At 41.5% G+C, this 25392-nt stretch overlaps 1 protein-coding gene and 1 long non-coding RNA gene across 2 annotated transcripts; one reads left to right on the top strand and one right to left on the bottom strand.

Annotated features, from left to right (window-relative positions):
• Positions 1-3470: 3470 nt before the first annotated feature.
• Positions 3471-6121, bottom strand: LOC122159088. The gene is made up of 3 exons (XR_006168381.1): positions 5894-6121; positions 5724-5783; positions 3471-4032 (listed from the first exon to the last, which is right to left on the bottom strand). It is a non-coding gene; the product is annotated as an uncharacterized LOC122159088 (long non-coding RNA).
• A 6062-nt stretch (positions 6122-12183) lies between these two features.
• On the top strand, positions 12184-17410 carry LSM8 (LSM8 homolog, U6 small nuclear RNA associated). The gene is made up of 4 exons (XM_042816322.1): positions 12184-12307; positions 13178-13218; positions 14341-14468; positions 17157-17410. The coding sequence occupies exons 1-4, from the start codon at positions 12277-12279 to the stop codon at positions 17245-17247; spliced, it is 291 nt and encodes a 96-aa protein (XP_042672256.1). The 5' UTR covers positions 12184-12276; the 3' UTR covers positions 17248-17410.
• The last annotated feature ends 7982 nt before the right edge of the window (positions 17411-25392 follow it).

Raw genomic sequence — 25392 nt, 5'->3', positions numbered from 1 at the left:
CTACCCAATCACCAATAGAAAACTACACCTTGGGAAAAGTTGAAATGAGTCAAAATTTATGCAGCCATTAAAAATATATCTTTATATATGGTGAGAAATTGCTGGAAAAATTCATGTCCTCTGCATGTCTTCTTTCCCCTTACTGCAACCATGTGAAGATGTAAGTTTTCCTATAGAGTAAAGGAAATAATGATTAAAATGATAGTGTGTCACATCAACTTGTGTGGCATGTCAGCTGAGGCCAACTCACTCTCAGCAGCCAACTTGGCTGCCTGTAGGAATAATTCTGGTCCATTCACCAAGTTCTCTGGGAGAAGAAGAACCCTACAGTCAGAGTGCATATCTCTTCTGGTTGGGCATATTACATCAAAGCACAAATAAAAACAGCTATGGGGTATATCACATTAACTCCATTTCCTATCAAATAAGAAAAGCTATAGCCTGGTAAGATTTGATCAGGTCTTAAGCACTGCCACAGTGGGAAATCTACTGGCACTATTTCTCAGGTTCTGGTGCAATTACATTAGTTTCTTCTATCAATTTGGGACTTTATCATAGTGCTGCTGTCACTTTGCATTCTCTGCTGCTCACTGGTGTCAGAACCATCTCACCCTAATTCATACTGCCACTAGACTATTTCAAGGAAAGCAGTGTTCTTGATTACAGCATCAGATTCTCTTTGTTCTTCTCTTCACAAACATCATTAGCCTTCCATACTACCTGAATAACAACGCCTACCCCTGCTCTCATAAAGTGCTTTTGTAACTCACAACATGCTGCAAATATTTCATGAATCTCCACCTACAGCAAGAGACAGGTGGGCCATGGGCTGCATCTTGATTTGGGCCATAATCTATGAGAATAGTGGCTGCTATTTAACTGTGAAAAGCTTTCCTTGAATTGTCTCCTTATTTAATGCATCTGGTACGTACGATGCAGCTTATATCAGCTCTAGGAACAGTGCTTCCTCCCTGATGCCTATAGCAGAGCAGCTCCCCAGGTAATGAGCTGAGGCAGCCAGGAGTAGGAGAACAGATAGGTGGTTCCCCTTGGGGAGCATGTAAAGCACAGAAATGGGGCCCCAAGGAGAAACACTGACACCTGAATTACAGGGAGCCTGTGGGAGGAAGTCTGCTGGTGTAAAATGCTAGTCAGGAAGTGATAGGCACAAGGAAGTGAAAACTGGATACAAGAAGGGAAAAGTTAGACCTTTCATACCTTGATTGCCTGGAATGGGAGGAGGTTTTGAGAGGAAGACCCAGGGGAATCATTCTGACATACAACAGACAGTGTAGGTTTGGTGTGGGTCAAAATGTGTGTCAGTCTAAATTATTACAGCAAAGTAGGGGTAAGGAAATTTGGGAACTGATAGTTCTTACACATTACTCTGTGTAAGGGACAGAGAGTAAGACTTTGACGTACCCGAGCTTTAATCTTGGCTTAAATATTGACTCAATCTATTGCCTAGGGCAAGAAATTGGTTAGATTGGGTCAATTATGTCTATCTACCTATTTCAAAGAGCTGCTTTGAGGATTAATTAGTCATTGTTAGTACATTTCTTTGCAGATGCAAATGTAGAACTGTATCATTAAATGAAATAATTACATATAAGGTTATGTGGCTTTGATCTTTTGCTAAAATACATAAATTAATAGCATAACATCTACTTCTATTTTATTTTTAGGGATAATCATAACCCTGGATAAGGAATTAGCAGTGCCTGTAAAATGTGCCTACACGGTGATTGTATCAATGAAGTCCATCAAGTAAAGATTAAAGCAATACAAATTAGGTTTACGTATTGTTTCCTGTTGATATCCAAAGACTTGGTGAATCTGAGTACTGACAAATATTATACCTATGGCAGCCAACAGATTTTGGTGACAACAATGAAAATCTTAACACAAATCATGACAAGTTGCAGTGGAAAGTTTCTGGACTAGACTTGTCATTAAGAGATTTTGTATTTTCTTTAATGAAATTTTATTAAACATTCCTGAAAGGACACAACAGCTCCACCACCACACAGTCTGCTTCTTTATAGCTGTCACTTAGCATTTATATAACAACAAAATTTAAGTTTTATTTTAAACTGATTGTTTTCCAAACAGCTTTTGTGTGCTCAGTTATTGAACGTGGTGGAGAGGGGGAAATGCGAGGGAGTGTTAGATTCCTTTAGGGTTCAATCATCACATGGACTTTCTCACAACTCCTAACACCCATACTACACTTGGTGGGACCCATCTGCTGGGAGGAAATGGTGCCTAGGGCCTTTCATTTCTCATTTAAAGTTTCTGAATACAAAAAAAGGTTGGCAAAATGGCTGAACAGAAGATGACTATGTTAATATTTACCTATCTTCAGATTCCATTCAGAAAGCTTCCTATATTCTATTAAACTGTCAAGCCAGTGCCTTTACTGTGGAGCTCACAATGCTGTCCTTAGGCCAGTTCATCATATCCTGCAAAAGCAAACCTAAAGATCTCCACCAGGGAATGCATGCTTCCTCCGTCCTTTATTATTTGCTTATAATTGCTTGGGTTAATTCTTTCCTCTATAGCCTCTTTTGCTTTGTTCTTCTCATCTTCACTCTAACCCTTGCTCATCCTCTCTCAAGAGAATTATTAATTCATAATATTTTCTGGAGTGATGTCAATTCTCATTCCCCCAATCTCCTCACTTTCAATACCACAGAAAAGGCCTGTGCCCCTGTTGATGCCAGCTGCAGGCACCTCTCTCCACACAGCAAGCAGCGCCTGTTAATGAGGCCACCCCAGACTCAACTGAACGTTAAAAATATCATTAGCTCACCTTAAGACAAAATGTTCTCTCTCACTTTGTAAAGGACAGCTCAGATCTCATCAGGAAGCCTTCCAGTATATTGAAAGTTGCATTACATGTAAGTGTACTGATATGCCTATACACTCTGCCACACCTTGCATAAATATATCTATGCATTACTGGCTTTTATATGAGATATGACATGCAGCAATTAATCATGTGGAAGTGGTGAGGTTTCATGTGGCAAAGCTTGAAGCGACACTGTGATCGACTTACTGTTTTCAAGATGCATATTTCATAAAACACTTTGCTTTCATTCTGTAACTCTTCACGAAGGGGGTTTTCCTCAGGAGCCTGGTGAAGAAACCAGACAGTACCTCTTCTCCTCATCCAGGCTGCTTAGTTACAATTCATGTGCTTGTTTCCCAAACCCAATACATTATAGACATTCTCAGTTCAGAGATTTCATGGTCAGACAACCACAGCAAGAGAACTAGATGCAGAAAAGATCTGTTTTATAGGACAAATATACAAGAGTGATGGTGAGTATTCCAAACACAAAGTGTCTGATTTTCCATCATTTTGTGAGCTTAGAGTGAGAAAAAATATAAAAAGCCAGCAGATGAAAATTCCCTATTTATTTGTACATCATGTTGCAATCTCTGCAACTCACTCTCTACATCTTCAGTACAAACGCAGAACACTGAAACAGGTCTCTGTGGAGGCTGAGAAGAATGAATGGCTAAATTGAAACACTGACTTTACAGAATCAGAATCAGGCCTACACTGCATAGATGCAAACTGCCAAGATAAATGGAAAGAAATGGCTTTAGCTGAGTTTAGGATTTGGGCTCCACTTGATTCCTCCAGTAGCTTCGCAGGTCCTCTTTTCCCCAGTTGCTTCCCTCAAACACACAAGTGGGTCTGGTCTCCAACCAGTTTTACAGTAACTTTTGTGTAAATCCCAAATGCTCTTCTCCTGCAATCCTAGACAGCAATCCTCAGACTGTGAGATGTTATAGAGATCCACTCTCATTTTGTGGACAGTACCGTGTTACACAGCAGACTGTGGATCCCGATAAAATCCAGGAGGAAATGGAAGCCTCTGCCCTCTTGCAATTTCCTCTGTCAGGACAGTGTCATCCTGACAGACAAGCTGCTGCATCCCTGTTCTCAGTTGCTCTATGGATCTTGCTTTACAGTACTTGCTCGCATCTGACATATTGCAATAGATTGTTCTGCAAGCCCTGCTAACAAGGTGAGGAAAAAAATGGTAAAGAACAAAATGGGGAAAAAAAATACCTGATCTGATGATATAGTGATATAATACGTCAGGGTTCTACTCCACCCATCTCCTAAATCCAATGCACTAGCATTGCTGAAATGCAATAGCTGGTCTAACCTTGTTGCCAGCATCCTTCATGCTCTTTTCATTTCTGTGTTCAAATATTTGCCTTTGGAATCCTTGCATTGCACAGAGGCCCCTTGCTGGACAATGTCTAAACCCAGAGCAGCAATTGTACCCTTCTGAACTCAGGCTTTCTTCAGCTGGAACATTACAGATTAATCACCAATTTAGCACAATAATGCTTCAAACTGAAAAATAGACCTGCTTCAGAAAGCCTAGCATAATACTTGGCATTGTGTGTTACAATATATACAAACATGGTCCCAGGATGCACAGTTTCTAAACCTAGGCATTTTCCTGGAAAGGTTTTATTCCTGAGATACAAGTAATGAATGTTTCAAGAGTTTATCCTACCTTTCAGCTAGGTATGTATATCCCAGACATAAACCTTCTTGTAAAAATAATTCAGGAATGGTACAACAGAAGAAGAAAGTCTGTATTCAAGTCTCTAAGCAAGTTTTCTTCCAGTGACTGGAGATTAGTTACCAGCTCAGCTTTCTCCAGGAATTGAAGACAATTAGGTGCCTCTCATCAAACACATTTTCAGAATACAAACACATCATGTTTATATTTCAAGATTTTCAGAAAGTCTTGAAATGCACTTAAAAAACAGCCACCAGGCTAAATCTTTGAAAGGCATTTTGTTTTTAATCAAAGGCAATGTGATGCTTGTCATACTGAATGCATTTTGGGTATTAACAGTATCATGAAGTTTTGTAAAAAAGGTCTCCATTATTTACAATAGTTCCTACTCAAGTGGTACTGCTCATTTCATCTCATTAAGCACAGCTTAGATTGAAACAGGGGACCAATATTATATAGCAGCTACAAAAGAAACAGACAAACATGCATACACGTAAAAGCTTTCCAATTTAATATTATGCTTGCATTTCTGATAATGCTCCCCAGGTAGAGACCAGAAATCAGATTCAAATCACCATAGATTCGTACTGGAAATAAAGAACATTGGGTATATTCTTTGAAAACAGTCATAACACCCTCTTGCCAAAACCCAGCAACACTTTATTATTTCCTCTGTAACACAGCCCCTTTTCCATGTGCAGAACAGATCACCTCCTGTTTAAATACCACAATCGTGACTACAAAATACTAGAGTCAGCCAATACTGAAAACACTTAAGTGCTGTATATGTTCATAATAAAGAACAAAAGTATGAAATCATTTGCAAAAACAGATTGTGCTCATTAGCTCCAGGACAGCAGAGACTTGCACAATGACAGTCTTATCTTGATCTTGTGCTTCAGTTTGTGACAGCCTGTTTTGCTCGGGAGACAACTTCCACACCTGCCTCATCACTTACCTGGCATAAGAGAAGACAGACTACTTTCTAAAAGATATATAAACACCCTAATATATCATGTCAGTGTCAATAAGAATGGCAACGAGTACTCCTTCCATTCTAATGACCTTGTTCCAGGTGCATTTAATTCTCCATTTCTTTTTCCATTTTATTATTATTTTTAAACTGAATTCATAGACAAGCATGTGAGGCAGATGATAACAGTACTTTACCTCATGTGTGGTGGTGGTGTACTGAGGTCCACATCCCACTCCGGAACTTCTCCTTAGGAACTGAAAGAGAATGAAATGAATGTGGATATCAAAGTAAATGGAGTCTCTGGAAAGTGGAAGAGGCCAGATGGGAGATGTTCATACACGTTCATTATCACATAAAGACATACAGCAGAAGGGAATCAGGAGAACCTTCCTCAAGCATCAAAAGCGCATTGTAAAATAAACTGTGACAAACTGCATACAGTCTAGAAATCTGAATTTAGTTTCAACTGCTGGTACACAGCAGCCTTAGCAAAACAATTTTCTTTGCTTCCTGTCTGTAGTGAATGTCTCCCTCATTCTGCACTGTGTCTTGGCTATTCACTATGTAAATTCCTTGCAGCCAAGACTTTTGGTCTTCCTTGTACATACCTGTACAGAGTTCAGCATAATGAGGCCCTGTATGGGAACTGCTGAGTCACGGCCTGAACCTCTGATTAATCAGCTGAGGTGAGCCTTGAGTCAGCCAGAGGAGCACAGCTGAAGGCAATTCACCTGTGCTGCTGGAAGGGGGGGGAGCCTGGCTGCACCCCTCCTAGACCTATTTAAGAGCTGGCTACCAAAGGGGAAGGATCTCTTCTGGAGATCCCCTCTTTTGGTATCTTCTGGTGAGCTCAACCCAAGGGTAAGCTCTTCCACTTATTCTCTTTTGTGATCATTGTCTGTTTGCCTTACTCTCTTGATTATATTGTAATTATAACATCTTGGTTATACAGGCCCTGATACTGACTAAACTCTTTTGGTGTTATTTATAATACCAATATTTAAAAATTAGCTGATTTCTATTTGCAGTTCCACCACTGACTTTAGAAGAAATTCTGCAACTTCAGTGAAGGTCTATGCGATTCAGCTTAAGATTTAGTAACCAATTGGAGTAATGCTTTACCAATCATTCTGAGATATGGTAATACTTCAGATGTACAGAATACTTTTAGTCCCTACAGTGAGCGAAGCATGTCCAGAGCAACATTAGTAGTAGCAGCATTTCTAGCATTAGTCGAATAAAATATTAACAAGCCAGGATCGTATCTGGAAATTTGATGCCTTCAGGATGCTTTCAATATTCAATGACATACTACTTTTGCCAACGCCTATAAATGGAAGGAGTGCTGATGAACGACATTTCACTCACTCTTCTTGCTATTCAATTAGATGTGGCTGATACATTAAGTGGTTTTCAGTAAGAACATAAGGGACCAGCAGGAATAGCATTAATCAATAATGCAATAGCACAGTGGTTGATAATGAAAAGGCAGCAGTTACCAATGGATAGCACTGTGCTCTCTGCGACACAGCTCTTCTCTCAGGTTCAGTGCTGGCGGTGGTGGCATCTCTTCCACATCACAGCTAGTTATAGAGTGCTAGTGCACTCTAACACAAGGACATGTCTGAAAGCCTTTTATGCTTTTCCTCACCGCTTCTCAGGCACTGTTCACTTGCAAAACTAACTTGATCATTCAGATGTTAGACATGCTCACCAAGTGCCCCAGAAACTTCAGAGCAAGACATCACTCCAGAGTACAATTAGGCTCAAACACATGATCACAGTAACCCAAGAACAATTCTATCAAAGCCTACAGAAAAAAAAAAAAAAAAAAAAAAAAAAAAAAAAAAAAAAAAAAAAAAAACACAACTGTGAACAGAAGATAACTTCTTGCTGTAAAGCAAATCTGTTTCAAATAAAAAGCTTTACCGGTGTAAAGGCTCTTCAGACAAGAGATACATCTTTTCATGTCCCAAAGCCCTGTTGTTTCTTTGTGTGTGCATGTATGCATGTGTGTGTCTGTCTGCCTGTTTTTTTTCACAAGTGTCTTCTTCTGCCAGCCATTCTTACCCCACCATTTTCTGGAGCTGCAGTCCTCCTTCTCCTTCAGATCTCCTTGTGCTGGCTGCAGCCCAGGTCCCACAGTAAAGAATGTGCACGAATCCTATTCACAACAAAAGGCCCGACATTCTGCCCAACACTGATGCCAGCTGACTGGCCTCAATATCTGAACACTAAGATAAAAAAGACCCGTAATTATGCAAAATCTTGATGCCAGCAGAAACTCTGAGGATGTGAAGAAAGTACCTGAAAGTACCACGTGGAAGCACCAGCACATACCCTGGTAGTGAACAAAGATTCCAGCCGCCATTACCAAGGAGATTTTGGGGGTTGTATGAGAAAATATCCAGCTGGAGCAGTAGTTCAGTACTTCTAGCAGTACCTAAGCTAGAAATGATGACAAAACAGACAGCCCTCTTCAAGGCTGTGAAGACAGCATAGCATCTGCCATCCTCATGTGCCACATCTTTTCATTGCTGTTGGTGCAATTGGTTGCCTGTGTTCGAGTTTTGCCTTTCAGAACACAGTCTAGTGATAAAAAATAGCTTCCTCCTTGCCCTTTGTTCTTCTGTGTTTTGTTAGATAAAACAGTTCAGTGCCTGTTATAGGAACGCCAACTTCTCCTACTTATCCTCGTCTTCTGTTGATCACTTTTCATTTATATGTTTCTAACAAGAAGGAATTCAGCACCTGTTCTGTGCAACATCAAATTCACAGAATGTTCTTTCTCCACTTCCATAGTTGCTTTAAAGGTCCTGGTACCAGCAGACTGCTCCGTGGTACATTGAATAACCTTACTTCACAAAATAATGATACCATCTAAGTAACAATGCAGAATTATACTGAATTTCTGGTCCAATCTACATTACATCTGGCAGTAGGCAGTGTGTAAGGCACCCCTGAACATGAAACAAGAAGTAGAACGGGTCAAATAGGCATCAGCATAGGGAGTGTTAAGATAAAGAGCCTTAAACTTAAAACTGGAAGATCTAGTAATCTTAACAGAGGCTAAGGATTAAGATCAGTGCTTTTACAAGAAGATGAATTATACTTTGAGAACGAGGGAATGTATCAGAATGAAAAGTTTGCTTCACAAGAGCAATTTAGCAAATGCAATTTCAGCTATGACTGTAAAAATGATGAACTTGACATGCTGGTAAATGTCAGTTACTTGAAGCACATTACTCATTTTATGTACAATAGCATTGTCTTAGTACTCTGCTTAGAGTAGATGAAAACAACAGTCTACTTGCTCTATAATTCTATAGCTGTAGGTACATGACCCATTAGCAATCACATGTTTTCTACCAATAGTTCACAACATCCCCTGAAATTACCATCTAAATGGAAAATAGTACTGATTTTCTACAGATGTTTTCAGTTTCTTCAGGGAAAAAAAAAAGAAAAAAAAGATAGCAGCTAAGAGTTTGTTTTCTTGCAAACAGAAACATGCACTGTTATTTTTTTATGCTAGCATATTAAGTGGGGAATCGGTAAAGTCACTAAGACTGGTATCGTATTTTGTGTGTTAGCAAAAATTGCTGGAAAAATACACACTTTCTAGTATAAAGGAGACATGAGTAAAATGCGGGTTTTTTATAATGTTTCCTATGAGAGCATCAGTTGCTATCATAACAAACAAAATTTATATCAGGTGTTGCTAACTGCTTATAAAAAGAAATAAAAAGCACTTTGGGACTGCTCACGTGACAGGTTTGCTTCTGATGCACTGTAACTTATATTCTGTGTTTACTGGCAATTTTCAGGCTGCAATCCTTTTAAAATATTTTCCAGTTGTCTTGCTGCAAAAACCAGCCATTTGATGTAACAGTATCAACATGAAGCATGTCCTGTCTTAGATCACAGCTAGCCATGCATGAGGTGAGCAAGATCTTTCTAGTTTTCCCCAGCCAACAGCTATAATCTGTGTCCTTGCACTGCTGATGTTGTATCCCCAGTGTTTCTACAGACTCAGAGGAACAAAGCCAAGGTGAAGGGATGTCTCTGTTTATCCTGAAGACACAAGAGGGCATCAGTCATGTTTAGTCAGCTTGGGTGTGTATAAACTAAAGAAGAAATAAAGGGTTAGGCCAGGGACACTCTGGAAATGTAGATAAAAACCAAAGAGGTTCAAATCTTTGAGTTCCAGAAAATATGAGAAAGGCTGTCAAATGTATTAAGTAATGACATGCATGAGATTTGGGGGTGCTTAGTTTTCTTCTGCAGGATGTGATGTCTGCTTCCTCTTCTCCAGTATGCACCACTCCATTATTTCCAGCCTCATGTGCAATTTTTTCTGGATGCAATTAGTGCTGAGCAAACGGACAGATGTTGCCAATTTGGGAGGATTTGTTACAAGAAATGTCTTAAATCCCCTCACAGTCTGAGCATTACATTAGAGGTTCAGCTTTCAAGGAAGCCTGAAGAATAGGCGGTGTACTTTTCTCCACCAGATCCGACAAGGTTTGAGCTTGGTAGAGTGGTTCTGGGCAGGCCTTTAATTCCCCAACACCTCCACAAAGTCATTTCAGCCTTTAGCATGGCTAGGTCTATAAAGCATACCTATTTCTTGATAGCTAAGGAAAGCAAAGCCACAAGAAGCTGTCGTGTTTGAGGAAATGTAAAAGAGATAAACAGTACACAGTGGCAGTAGCAACAGATCATCCACTCATCTGCTCTGTCAGCTCAAGGCTAGATAACAAGTTTACACACAGTAACTGCTTGCAAATACACCCTACAACTATCACCGCAGGCTTTCCTTCCTGCCCTGGCAGAATATGAGGAAGCAGGAAAGTAAGCAGAGACACTCCAGGGCATAATTAGTTGGTTATATTTTCTGTGGAAAGCATAAAATAGAGCAATCGCTTGCGATGGAAACCTTGAAGTATAGAGAGTCAGTTGCAGAAAAAAATGGTTTTAATTACAGGAGTAAATGGTATTATCAAGTGATATGCTAGACAGGGGAAAGGGAAAGCCTTCCTACAAAGATGCTTTGTTTCTTCAATTATTTGAGAGCATAATGACCATTACGCTGATATTAAGTTATTGCTATGTCCTAATTATCTGTCTGCAGCAACTCAGTGGAAGAAACAGGCAAAAGGGTAGCAAAATAGATGTTTCTCATCCTAACACCAATGTTGTCTTGGCAGCTATGGCAAACAGGAGCAAAATTTGTGTGGCTTAATGTAAGTGCTGACCTGTGAAATTCCTGTGTCTAAGATAGTCACCCAGGTTCCTTTTATAGCCACCAGAGAGAAAAGCAGAACTTCACTGCAAAATGCACCTCAACTGATGGTAGAAAACAAATTATTTTTTCTCTGTAAAGAAGACTAGAATGACATGCTAAGACACAGGTACCACATTTCTACACCTAAAATCAGGACTCAAAGGATCCTGACCAGTGAGAGAAAAAAGATAGTCAAGGCTGCTTATTCATCACATCTTAAAGCCACTGGATTTCTCCTCTGAAAGAGCTTGTAATACAACCAGAGGCTACGACTTCCCTCTGCTGGACAAGCACCTAAACCACAGTTTCAGACTCTCGCTGGCCTCATGCCAGCTAATTGAATTATGTGTCCTCTTTTTGTGGCACAGCTTCAACCAAAGAGCCAGGTTATAACATCATACCAAAACTTGGTAGTAAGAGAGGAGGGGAACCTCTGATTTCTTTAAAAAGATGTCGGTGTCAGATCAGATCTTTCCGCTCCTACATGGGAGATTATTATGCAGGAGACTGACAATAAGTAGTGACTTCAAGCAGAAGGCTGAACCTGGATGAGAATTTTGAGAAGGCAGGCACAGCTGCTCATCTGTAAGCTCCCCTCGAGTACTGGAAAGCCACAGCGAGGTCTCTGTGCCTGAATACGGTGTAAGAGAACAGCATGTCTTTATTAAACTAAATCCACAGCTCATGTTTACTGCTGGAAGGCAGATGTGCAGAAGTCAGGGGACACAAGATGGAGACATGCTAAGCTATGCTGACTTCTCCCAGTCTGTGCTTTTGCTCCAGGATCTTTCTTTTTAATAGGATTCCATCGCTCAGTGAGAACACAGGACAACACTTTGTTATTCAGAGTTTCATCTACAGAACGGGGAATAAAACAGACAACCAAATATCCAGTTTGTATTTCAAACACCTGACGATATCTTCCAATTATTAACAGACAGACTGTACTGCAATTATAGATTTATGAAGCTTAGAAATGAAACCACCAAAATTCAAACTAATCACTAGCGGCGGTGCTTCAACAGGGACTCTGACCACCCGATCCCACCGCACATCCCTAGGTGCCCCCGGCTCCCCACGACGCCCCTCAGGCGCCACACGCAGGCGCAGCAGCACTGCTCCGCCCCCACCCGCCTCTCTACGGAAGGAGCCACGTGCTGCCGAGGGGAGGGACAGCCAGACCCCCCTCAGCGCGCTGCACTTGGTACAGCCCGCCCGCCCCTCTCTTCCGCGCGCCGTTTGAAACCCAGTTCCGCCGCGGCGCCGCGTGTGCGCAGTGGCCAGAGAGGGCTCTTCCCGCCCTCCTGCAGGGACCGTGCGGCTGCGCGGCGGGAGAAACGTCATCGGCGCACGACGGAAGCGCTTCCGGAAGTAGTTCTGCGAGCGGTACCGGAAGTAGTTCTCTTAGCGGTGCCGGGAACGTTGCTGCCGGTGCGAGGTGAAGCGCGGGAGCCGCCGCCATGACGTCGGCCCTGGAAAACTACATCAACCGTATCCTTTTGCCGAGAGGGCGATCTGGGGGCGGAGGGGAGGCGCCTTTCTTCTGCAAGGGGCGAGGCTGGGTGCGGGTTGGCGGTAACGTGCTGCCGTGGCTTATCGCTCTGCTCGGGTCTGTCGTGGTTCATGACAAGCAGAATAGGCGATCAGAGAGGGCCCCCAGTGCTGCCCGCTTGTTTGTTACTTGTAACAAACTGTGGTGAGGGCTGTGGTGAGGAGCGGGATCCGCAATGGACCTGGCCCCTCACAGGGTGCATAGCGGGTGTTCAGCTGCCAGCTTCACGTCACTCCCTCAAAAGCCATGCGCTGGTGTTCTTAGGATCTTTCTCTTGCAGGGTTTTTCTTGTTTCTTTGTTTTTCCTGTTACTTTCAGTTTTATTCACAAACAATAAAGTGTTAAGCCAGCATCACTGATAATAATGAATGGTAATAATAAGACTGGGAAAATCAGAGCTTCAGAAAGAAGGGTGTGCAGTGTCACAGTCAGGATCTGCGCTGCTGCACAGTTTTTAAGCTCCTAGCCTGAAATGGCTGTCCATCTCATTAATAAAACTGTTTTCATTCCTGTTCTGAGCTAGAGCAGTTAGTAATAGGAAGGGAGTCGAACTTTACACTGTAGTTTGCTTTTGTAGTGTTCATGTTTGTATGCAGCTGTGTATGTCTGGGGGAAGTGAAACTTTAAAGCAGGTTGTCAAGACTTGTTGTCAAAAGTTCATATTAAATGTAGAGGGGTGTTGTTTTTTGTTTTTAAAGGCCTCTGGTAGGCTTTTCTGACTTTTTTGATCTTACACATAGATGTTACAGAAAATGTTAATGATTCTATTTCATATATCTCTGAATGCTTCCTTAATGAACTCTTGTCAGGTACTGTTGCAGTGATAACTTCTGATGGAAGAATGATTGTGGTGAGACATTTATTTTCAGGGGAAAGCAGGGCCTCAAGACACTTAGCATTTTCTTGGGAGAACAGATGATTTCACAACGAAAGCCTTCCTTCTCTTGCCCTTCCCCAGCTTTTATAGCTGAGTGTAACATCACTTAGTGTGGGATACACCGTGTTCACTTTGGTTCAGTGCTGTGTTCCCTCCTGTTCCTTGCTGCCCCTGGCCTGCTGGCTTTTGGTGGCTTGTGTGCTGCCTGGGTGTGATGCTGGTGCTGCTCAGCTACAGCCAGAGCACTGAGGTGATATCAGCACTGTCACAGATCCAGGTGCAGTGCACAGCCCTGTGTGGACTGCTGTGAGAAAGGTTAAGTCCAGCCCAGCCGCACTCAGTAAAATGACGTTGAATTTCATAATCCGTTAAATGATACAAATCAGTTTTTATAGTTTTTCCAAACTCTTGTTAAAGCAACACAGAAATTCTTCCTTTTGTGTGTCTTCCATTTTTGTTGAGTAGTGTGGTGGAACCAAGATAACCTCCTTTAAAGAGGTGCTACTTAAAATTGCATGTTAAAAATAGTTTCAGTGCTGTTTAACATGTAAGAATCTAAGTTTTCTGTTCCTTGACTTTGTTTTTAACACTGGATTTCTGGAGGTTTTGGGGTTGTGGATGCCCCATCCCTGGAGGCATTCAAGGCCAGGCTGGATGTGGCTCTGGGCAGCTTGGTCTGGTGGTTGGCGACCCTGCATATAGCAGGGGGTTGAAACTAGATGATGGTTGTGGTCCTTTTCAACCCAGGCCATTCTGTGATTCTATGAAATTTCCATACAAGGAAGACTACAAGCTGTAAAATCAGTTGTCTAGAGGACCTAAATAAAATTTTTATCTCTTATTCTAAATAATGTAGCTGTTAGTATGAACACTCAGGAGTAAATATAGATACTTGCTTAAGTAGATTACCATTTTCAAACTTTTCTTCTCCAGCAGTTATGTTTAAGACTAACATTAAAAACTAAATAGAGCATCTGTTCTCTAGTGTCTTAATATTGCCACTTTGCTGTTTAAGATATCTGTGAGAGCAAAGATATAAATTTAAAAGGCAGTTGGAGAACTTTTATTTTTGTATGCTTGTTTTTTTCCCCTCAGGGAACCCTCAAAGGTTTCGATCAGACCATTAACTTGATTTTGGACGAAAGCCATGAAAGAGTGTTCAGTTCTTCACAAGGAGTTGAGCAAGTAGTGCTGGGATTATACATTGTAAGAGGTGATAATGTGTAAGTAGAGCATGGTTTTGTTTAAACCAATAAAAAAGTTCAGTGTGTGCATATATATATATTTCATATATATTTTATATATATATATATTTTTATATATATATTTACATGCCTATGCAGTCATGTGTCTTACATCTTTCTATCTGTGGATAGCCTTGATAGAGCCATCAAAGCTGAGGCATATGAAGCAGCAAATAGCAGTGTTTCTGTTGCAAAAGTGATTGCATTGTAATGTTAAGATATTGTTGGCTAAGAATATCTGAGTTGTAAATTAACCAGGTCACCAGTGATAGCAATGTGAGGAAAGGGTCAGTATGAAGCTCAGCATTTTTCTTTTTTAAGTCTAGGCATTGTGCAGATGTACTTTATTCCAGTCTGTGTATGGCAGAGTCTATTAACAGAAAAAGAGAAAACAGTGAACATATGATAAGGCAGGTCTTGCACACCATGAATTAGCAAAGTAGACAAAGTTAACTTTTAATAGGATTGATTTAGGGACGCTATGGGAGAATTAAGATGAGCTTTGAGGGAAAAGGGAATGCTTCATATTCTAAAAAATGCTCAGAGTTTCAGGCTTGACAATGCAGCAACTGGTAGCTAAAGCTGATGTAGCAGCAGATGGAGGGGGGAAGTTGACATTTGATGTCAAATGCCACAATACAGTGAGCAGAAAAGCTCATTGAATGCAGAGAAATGCAGAGTTGATGTGTGAAAGAGATGAGGAGGCCACAAGAGCAGTGGAAAGAAGCTCCAGTATATGGGCCTGCAGCAGCATTCTAAAAACAGATTTATTTATTTATTTATTTATTTATTTCTGGTCATGCCCAGCTTAGGTAAGAATTTTCATTTCTAATTCCAAGGAATATTCACAGGAAATGCTGGGACTGAGATTTGTATCTAGATGTGTTTATCCAGTGTCATTGAGAAAACATTATTTTGGAAGGTCCTCATCACTTTTTACCCTTATTATAAAAAAAGCTCAGGGAGGGAAGGTTTAAGTTGGATGTCAGGGGGAAGTTCTTTACAGAGAGTGGTGAGGTGCTGGAACAGCTGCCCAGAGAGGTTGTGGATGCCCCATCCCTGGAGATGTTCAAGGCCAGGTTGGATGGGGCCCTGGGCAGCCTGGTCTAGTATTCAATGTGGAGGTTGGTGGCCCTGCATGTGGCAGGGGGGTTGGAACCAGGTGATCCATGGAGTCCCTTCCAACTCAAGCTGTTCAATGATTCTATGAAAAAACATTAAAAAAAAATAAAAAATTGACAAACAAACCAAGGTAGCAAAGAGGCCAGATCTTTCTTCTTCCTACTTGATTTTTTGTTTCACCATATCAGGCTGCCACGCTATTCAAATATATTCAATGCTTTCTTTTGTAGAAAAAAAAAAAAGTATATTTTTTGTATGCTTAACACATTCAGAAATATATTCATTAGAAGGAATATTTCTGTATTCCTGCAAATATTAACACACTGATGTTTGCTGTCTGTATAAAGGAGGAGAGTGGAAACTTTAGCTTCAAAAAAGGAGACTCTGAGAAGGTGGGGAAGCTACAGAAAAATAAACAGTCAAGGGATAAAATGTTTTCAGGCATTCCAGTGTGGTTAAAGGTACATCGTAGAAGCTTGCAGTGAGTATGCACCATCAATCAGAAAAACTCAGTGTATTTCAAAAGCAAGTGAAGGTTGTTAGAGGGAGGACTATTGAACTGGGGAAAATAGGAAGTATGTTTATGGCAGGTAGTCACGTGTTTTTAGAAAAACAAACACAACTTTATTAAAGATTGTGAACAAAAACTATTTTAAAAACGAACATCATAAATGCGTATCTGTTTTCTCTACTTTAGAAGCAAAAGCTATGTAGCAGGCATCAAAAGTGACAGATTTTATTTCTTTACGTCTGTGAGAACGAGAGCTGATGAAAAATCTGTATTTGTTGACATGACATTTATGCTCTGATGCAACGGCCAGTTTTTAATCCAAGGAAATGTTTTAAATTGAAAAGTTGTTTCGAAAAAAGCTGTTAACAGTGACATTGATCCAGGATCAGGTTTTTTTCATCCAAGAATTTTAAAGGGATTCAAATATGAAATTGGCATTCGTGCTGTTGATACTTGAACATTCAGCTGATGTAAGCAGTTTAAGTTTGTGTTGTCTGAGTTGTTGGCATAGTGAAGGTAAGTCAGTGGTGGAATTGAGAAAGCTGCTTGGCGTGCTGATCTACTAGTCATCATGGGAATTTTGATACCTTTTGGAGATGTCTTACTCCTGAACTCAGTCTCATCGTGTCTCTGGCTAGTTCTTTGTAAACACTGATTCATCAGGAAGGAAAAAATATTAGGGATTATTAGAAAGAATAATAGAACAGCAGGCACCATTGTGCCATTGCATAAATGCCTGGTATGCCGTGACCTTCAGAGGGCTGCAGTAGGAAAATGCACAATGAGCAGAAGTCAGAATAAGCAGAGGTATGAAATGTTATTCGTCACGGAAAATCTGAACAGACAAAGGCTTTTCAGTGTGCAAAAGGCACAGCTACAGAGGCAGCTGATTGCTGAAATGATATAATGAGGTGGGAGATTACTATGAAAGTTTGGCATTTAAGTGATAGAGCTCTACAATTAAATTTGAACAATAAAAACCAAGTCTTCCCTTTCCAGGATTTTAACAAATGATAACTTGTTTTTTATTACAGCGCTGTCATCGGTGAGATCGATGAAGAGACAGATTCAGCTCTTGACTTAGGGAATATTCGAGCAGAACCCTTAAATTCAGTTGTGCATTGAAAAGAAGAGAATGCACAGGGACTTTGTAAATCTTTGGTTGTACAGACCTATTTAACAATGTTCAACAGTTTTTACAAATTGTGCGTAACTTGTTTAATCACCAGGTTTTTTTTATTATGAATATGTTGTAGTTTCACATGTAAATTAAAGTTTCTACATTTTACTAAGTATGTTTTTGTTGAATTTACTTTGGAGATTTCATGCTGTGTAACTTCACTACAAAATGTATATTGGGAAACTGAAGCAGTATCGGGAAAGGAGGCTCTGCTATAGAGATCAAAGAAGATAATGCATCTCTGCTCACAGGCTGATGTAAAAGTAGGTGCTAGAGCTTTCCTGGGGAAGGTGAGAAAGGTGATTTCAGCCTCCTTTTCAGAAAAGACTGCTGACAAAAACTGGCAGCACAAAGCCCAAATAGGCTGATAGGCTGTGTGTTGTTGAACTGAATCTTCTTCAGTGAGGCAGGCAAAGGGTGGCCTGCTCACAGGTCTGGTTAGGATTGTAGACAGCAACTCAGTGCTGCCAGGAGGGAGCCTACTGGGAAGCAAAGTTTGGTTACCCGCACACGCAGGCAGCAGCAATGTTAAGATTATTTTTTACTTTTGGCTTGCATTCAAATTTTGTTTCTGTTTCAACACCAGATTTTATTTCCATTCGATGCTCTTGGTTTTGGTCTGGATTTGACCAAAGTGTGTGCTGGGTACACTGGTGAAGAAATCAAAGGCAGGAGAACTGATCAGAATGGGGTTCTTTAAATCAAACCTAAGGCCCGCTACCCTTCAAAAAGTACAAAGATGAAATTGCAGCCTAATGAAATTAGGCTCTACAATGGATTGTTAGGTCCTTGCAAGGGCATGGTGCAAAAGAAGCACTCAAAAAACTGTATTAGATGCAGAAAGTTGAATTGTAACCAGTCTGATACAGCATTTGTATTCAATCAAACCTGTGCTTCAAGTAAACTATGCGTAGGTCACCAGTGAAAGTTAATGATTTCTTGAAAAATTGTGATGAAATGGATCAGTAGCAGAAATAAATGGGATTGAAAGCAAAGAATGGATATCGAAATATGGCCTTACAGTTCTTAAAAATGCTAGAGAATTAGTCCCCAAAGGATGAGTAGGCTGAAAATTCAAGGGTGATGTTTATGTGTATGTCAACTAGATAAAATCACATGAAAACTACATAGCTAGCCAAGAAAGAAAAGACAAGAAAAAAATAAACAGAGCTTAATTTTGAGAGGAAAAGTTACGTTCTCAGATGTTGGAAGAGGTCTGGAAGAGGAAAGAGAGAACCACAAACTGTTACTGTGTTGGACATCTATGCCAGCTGCTTTGTGCCATTTGGCTAGCTGCTGAGGTTCCTGTGGTTTTCCACTCTGTACAGATGTAGAAAAGAAAATGTTTCCTAGAAGATAAATGGTGTTTTCTTTAAAAAAATAAAAACTCTCCCTGGGGGGAAAAGTACTCAACAAAGAAGAACAATCCCCTTCTCAGGCTTGAAGGTACTCTCGGTGAGTACTGACTACTGGTCTTAGGACTGTCAGGTGGTTCCTCAGAGTACATGGAGAGTCCTACTGAAATACAAAAAAAGGTGTCAGTTCACAGTGTTGAAAACTGGGTTTTTGTGATGAGTCAAAATCAGGAGCCTGATAAATAACAAGTAACTGAGTAAAATTCATCGTGTCCTTGCAAATGAACAAACTCAGTTTACAGAGGTGAGCAGGACAGAGAAAGATGATGCTGAGGACAAAAGGAAGTAGCGCTGAATTGGAGGTAATTGTCACAATCCATGACGTTTCCTGCATTGCCTGATGTTGGTCGCTTCCTCCTTTTGTTCATTTAAAAGATGTCATGGTGTTAAAGAACAAGTCTCCAGTGAAATGACTGAGCTGGTTTATAAAAAGATGTGTTGAAATTCATTTGGTGTGCTTGAAGCAAAACAGAAACCATCTTAGTGGTCAAAGAGCAAGTTCCCTAATTGCAATCTGTGTGCAGAGCCTCCATGTCCACGTATCTGTAAAATTCTTCAGACATTACATGGTGTATGGCTTGAAAAAACATGGATTCTGTTTTGATGACTTAGGCTGATAAGGGAGGCTTTCTGTCCAGCTCATCTTTTGCTATCAACTATGGCCTATTGTCCTTAGGCCTTGGACTTGATGTGTATCAAACATGCTGAGCTAGATCTGGAGATAAAACAGGTTGTATGATATAGCTACTACAATTCCAGCAGTATATTACCTTCCCAACAAACATACCAGTTCTGTATGTGTGAATAGGTGCTTTTCCACCTATTAGCTTCTGATGGGTGAAGCTGTGCTCCACTGAGAATTTTACTCTGCAGGTTCATATGGAAATGATCCTAAATACCAGGTTGGTGTTCTCAGTGCCTTGGTGAGAGATGATTTAGTTGATTCCATGGCTGACAGCTCATGGCTTGGTATTTTTATGTCCCTTTAGGAATTCATGAAGGCGCTTCTCAACACAGTAAAAGCCTCAGAAGAGATTGAGAAACTCCAAATAAAATAACACCGGTGAAAAAACACAATTTGTGCTTGCAAGATTTATTTGGTCTGTAGCATTTCTGAACACATCTGCCTCTTTTGCATCTTTCAGGCTGCGGGTTTGAGGAGCCACAGTGCCAAAGGAAGCGGAAGCCAAGGAGCCAGATGCAGTAGCTCTGCCTCCATGTCTAGCAGCAGTGTATGCAACTTGGCTCATCTTTAGTAATTGTATTTTCATTGCTGCTTTCCAGCTGTGTGTGCTGCTTAGTGATTAGAACCATGAAAAAAAAAATCCATGAGTTTTCTTTGAGTGGAAAAGGGTTCCTCAGTCTCTGTTGCTGTCGCATCAATGAGCCTCAGCTGTCCCTTGCTTAAAGAAGGCATATTTTGTGTGCCAGGTATTCACAGGCAAAAAATCCACCAAAGCCATATGTGTCAGCAAGTGGTATCTGTACAGACAAAGCTTTGAGCTGAGGTAGGGGAAACTTATATCAGGTTTAGTTTAACTACATGTGACAGAAGGCAATAATGAGTCAGGTGTTTGCCTTGACAATCCCACACCTGTAATACTCTCTGAAGGATTTTTTTTACAGTAATTTTTACAGTAATTGCATAAATGGTGACATTTCTTCCAGTAGTAGCATCTTCCCTGAAGAAAATAAGAGCTCCGCTGACAGAGGTAGAAATCAAAGGTGAAAACAATAGCATTCAGACTTCTGCCAAGAGCTGCTTGCCTGCGCTGCGATCCTGACCTTATCCAGGCAGTAATATCTTCCTTCCTGGACCTCGCAGCACGTTCCAGGAACTCAGGGACTTGTGCTGAACAACGTGTTGCTGCTGTTAGTCTGATATCAGTAACGCTGCCCCTGAGCAGATGCCAAGAAACGTCACTCCATGCTGAACTCCTTGCCCACCACTTGCACTTTTACATAAATGGTGTTGGTTACTTGTGGGGACACAAGGGCAGGAGGAGGGCAGTCCCTGTACAATTTTTGTTCTCTGGAACATCATTTGTGGTTGTTCCCCCCCCACTTCCTCATTATCATTGTTTTGTTTTCTACTCTAGATTTATATTTTCTTGACATCAGTGTAAATGTTGCCAATAGTGATGATTACAGTGTATTATGTGGAAACTGGAATGGAAATTGTACAGGTGGAAAAATCACAGAAACAGAAGTCCATCAAAAGGAGGAAGAAGTGGGACAGCAACCTGTTGGAGGTGGACAGGATTCAGCTGTACAGCACTGATCAGAGCCAAGTTCTCGTGAACAGACACAATGTGCACATTATGTTGTGAGAAGCACTGGAAAACTGTGAGAAAACATTCTCAGAATTATTTTAGGGCGTTAGAATGTTGTAAAATTCCTAAAGTGTGGTTCTTGCTTGGGATTGTTGTGCTTAAATGAGAATTCTCGCCTGTATAATTTCAAACTTCAGCTCAGCTTACAGTGCAGATAGAAACCTGTATGCAGATACATGCTGCAATGTTTCTGCTAGGCATCGCCATCCAAGCAGAGATTCTGGTGGGTTATGGTGAGCGTCTGCACTGATGGAACGTGCAGGTGTCATAGTGTCCCCAGTGTCTCAAAATTGCTTAAAAAGCAACATGAGTGCAAAAGACCATATGCATATGTAAAAGGGGGGGAAAAAAAAGCAATTATTTCATTTCATGCTGAGCTTCCATTTCCATTTTCATTTTTGGTAATTAAGAACTCTTCTTACCAAGTGCAGCCCAAGTGCCATTTTATCTAATGCCACTGCATTGACACTTACTCATGGAAGCTTTGTTCTGCAGCAAGACGCAGTGCAATGCTGAGCAGAAGCCAAGGAGGAAGCGATTATGGCCGAGGAGTTGATGCTGATTGAAAACGTGTGATGCTACAGAGGAAATATCACACAATAGAACCTCAGTTCGTTTGGAACTCGATTTCAAAAACAGGGCACATGAAGATGTAAACAGTCAATAGCAGCGGGTCCCACCTTTCTGCTAACAATCAGCTCATTAGTGGTAGAAGCACACAGAATGATTTCCATGATTAAAGCACAAGTGCAAAGTGTGCGCTCACCCAATACACGGAAACTGCCTTCTTGCTTTTCACCATGTTTCTCCTACAGCTTGTCCCACCTCATCCTGGACGCACGTCAGCCACAAATACAGTTTAAGTCAGGAGCTGGAAATGCTCGAGATCTTTGAAAAGGCAGCTTTCTGATTCTTTAAATTAAAATCGTTAGGAGCAGAGTGGAAGCAGTCTTTGATGTGAAATAAAATAATTAAAACAGTTGATGGAGTTCAGAACTGTTATAATTTGTGTTGGTATGTGGGTACAGGGGACAGCCTCCTGTTCTATCCAGAGACTGGTTTAACATCCCGCGTAGTTCACAACATTGGTCAAGTCATTTGAGTTTTATGCTCTAACTTCTGACATCACTGTTTTTGATTAGTTCAGAGGGGGCAGAAAGTAGTAAGCAAGGCAGCTTTCACTCTGGGGGCTGCACCATTTTATTTGTGGATAAGACGTGTGATTCTCTACAACCACATCACATAATGCCTGTAGTTTTGGGCTTGGTTCTATTTGTCCTTTTTCTGACCATCAGTAGAAGAGCGAAGCTGCCAGCAGAACTGCCTTTAGCTGAAAGGGAATTGCCAGACCACCCTGCTGCTAATGCTTGGCTCCAATGCACAGATATGCCCACAGCACTGCAGAGCATCATTCCTGGCTGGCACATCGTCATCTCAGGCCTTTGAGCACCTGAACACCATTTATAAAAGTACCAAAATTACTGTTGCATTCTGCTATGGGCTGCTGAGCCTTAGTAAACTGAGGAAGTCAGAAAGTTCTAAGATGACTCCTCTGCAGCACCAAGAAAGACTTGTTCAGTGAAGACAGTCTGGACATAAAGAAGTACAGAAAAGGTGCAAGAGCCAATCACAGAATTGCAGGGTTTGGAAGGGACCTCAAGAGATCATCAAATCCAACCCCCTTGCTAAAGCAGGTACCTTATAATAGGTTGCACAAGTAGGCATGCAGATGGATCTGGAATATCTCTGTAGGTGACTCCAAAACCTGTTCCAGGGCTACATTACCCTTACCATAAAGAAGTTCTTTCACATGTTTGTATGGAACTTTCTATGACCAAGTTTTAGGCTACTCCTTGTCCTATCACTACACGCCACAAAGAAGAGCCTGGCATCATCCATTTACGCCCCATCTCCCTTTAGATATATATAAACATATATCAGATTCCTCCTGAGTCTTCTTTTCCCCAGGCTGAACAGATGTGAGTTACTCAGCCTTTCCCCACACGGGAGATGTTCCAGACCTTTTATAATCTTTGTAGCCTTTTGCTGGACTCCTTCTAGGAGATGCCTGTCTTTTTTTGAACTGGAGAGCCCAGAACTGGACAGGTTATTCTAAATGTGGCCACAGCAGGGCAGAGTAGAGGGGGCAGATCACCTCCCTCAGCCTGCTGGCCATGCTCTGTTTAATTCACCCTAGGATACCATTGGCCTTCTTGGCCATAAGGGTACACTCTTGGCTCGTGGCCAAACTGTTGTCCACCAGAATGCTCAGGTCCTTCTCTGCAGAGCTACTCTTCAGCAGGTCATCCCTAACCTGTAGTGATGCATGTGGTTATTCCACTCCCGATGCAAGGCTCTACATTTGGAATCAAATAAGGCATTCCGTATCTCCACCTTCTCAGAGTCCTGTTACCAGGGCACCTATCACATTTAGTAGGGGACTCACATTTTCCCTAGTCTTCTTTTCACTGCTGACATGCTTCAAAAAAGCCTTTCTTGTTATCGTCTACTTCCTTTGCAAGTTTTAATTCCAAGAAGGGCCTTAGTATTCCTTGTTGCATTGTTACAGACCTTGACAGCATTCCCATATTTTTCCCAAGTGGACAAGCCATTTCCTCACAATTTGTGGACCTCCTCCTTTCCTTTTAGTTTATCTATGAGTTCCTTGCTCATCCATGCCACTTTTCCCTGATTTCTTACTCTTAAGGATGCACTGATCTGGAGCTTGGGAGAAGTGGTGTTTTAAGTATTAACCAGCTCTCATGGGTCCCCTTACCTTCTAATGTTCTAGCCCATGGAACACCTCCAAGTAGGTCTTTGAAGGTCAAAATTGGCTCCTGTGAAGTCCAGGGTACCAATCCTGCTTGTTGATCTTATTGCTTTGCTTCTCCCAGACAAGATTTGGAACTCCACCATCTCATGATAGCTACATCTCAAGCTGCCTCCAGCCTTCACATCCCTGACCAGCTCCTCCTTGTTAGTAAGAACAAGATCAAGTAGCACACCTCTCTTCATTGACTCCTCCACCATCTGCATCAAAAAGCTACCTTCAGCACACTGCAGGAACCTACTAGGCCATGCGTACCTGGCTGTGTTGCTTACCCAACAGATATAAGGATGATTAAAATCCCCCATAAGAACCAGTACTGGAGATTACAAGACTACTTCCAGCAGTTCGTAAAAGGCCTCATCAACTTCTTCCTCCTGATCAGGTGGCCTGTAGTTCATACCCACAGTAGCATCACCTGTGTTAGTTATCCTTTAATTCTTACCCACAAGCTCTCCACTTTTTCATCATTTACCCCCAGGTAGAGCTCAGTACATTCTAGTTGCCCTCTCACATAAAGAGCAACTACGCCACCTTGCCTTGCCACCCTGTCTTTCCCAAACAGCACATGACCATCCATGACAGCATTCCAGTCATGTGAGTTGTCCCCCCAAAATCTCTGTGAACACGATGAGATCATTGCTCTGTGACCACGCAGAGATCTCTAGTTCTTCCTCTTATTTCCCATGCCATGTGCACTGGTGTACAGGCACTTAAGGGAAGCAGAGGGTGCCAGGCTATTAGCAATGTTATCTTCTCTGAGGAGTATTCGGAAGATCCTATGGGAAAATTGAGAGGTTTTTCCCTGCAATTTCCTTAAATGACAGCATTGCCTGGTCCTTCTCTATCACAAGGCACTCTATCCCCTTCCTGCACTGAATCTTGTTTAAAGCTCTGGTAATCAATCCAGCCAGCTCGCTCTCCTGCACACTTTTGCCCCATCTACTCTGTCACATTCTGTCTGACGTTCACATACCCCCCCGTCTGTCAAAGGCCTGCCCAAGACCACAGTACCCAAAACCTTGATCCTGACACCATCATCTCAGCCAGTAATTTACCATTCCCCCCCTTCTTTTCCCAGCCCCCAGACAGGAGGACAGAGAACACTACTTGTGCTCCTGATCCTTTTGATGTCTTTCCAAGGGATGCAAGGTCCCTTTTAATGTTCTGCAATCTCCTTGTTGCAGCCTCCTGTGACCCTACTTGAATGACATTCAGGTAGTAGTCTTCTGTTTTATCAGATGCAGTAGTGCCTTCTTAACATCTCTCACACGTGCCCCCAGAAAACAACAAACTGCTCTGGAGAGGTTATTTGGGTGGCAAAAGGGGGCCTCAGTGCCTCCCAGCAAGGAGTTCCAATTACCAACTCTTTGCCCTTTTTTGGTGGCACTAGTTTTAATACAGCTCTTCGGTTAGCCCTGTTCCACATGCTTGCTGTATGCAGTGGAAACAGGGATGCTGGGAAGAGGACGGGGATGCTGCCTAGATATACATGGGATCAGGAAGGCCAAGGCA

The sequence above is a fragment of the Centrocercus urophasianus genome, unplaced genomic scaffold (assembly GCF_019232065.1).
Source record: "Centrocercus urophasianus isolate 14NV4802_14NV808 unplaced genomic scaffold, USGS_Curo_1.0 seq_15, whole genome shotgun sequence".
In the NCBI taxonomy this organism is placed as follows: Eukaryota; Metazoa; Chordata; class Aves; order Galliformes; family Phasianidae; genus Centrocercus; species Centrocercus urophasianus.
This window is presented reverse-complemented; position numbering and strand designations above follow the sequence as displayed.

Bases quoted from the DNA above. Each gene is read 5' to 3' on its own strand.
- LSM8 (XM_042816322.1), top strand. From the start codon at position 12,277: ATGACGTCGGCCCTGGAAAACTACATCAACC. The intron at 12,308-13,177 runs GTATCCTTTTGC...AACTCTTGTCAG, and splicing joins CCTGGAAAACTACATCAACC to GTACTGTTGCAGTGATAACT. The intron at 13,219-14,340 runs GTGAGACATTTA...TTTTCCCCTCAG, and splicing joins CTGATGGAAGAATGATTGTG to GGAACCCTCAAAGGTTTCGA.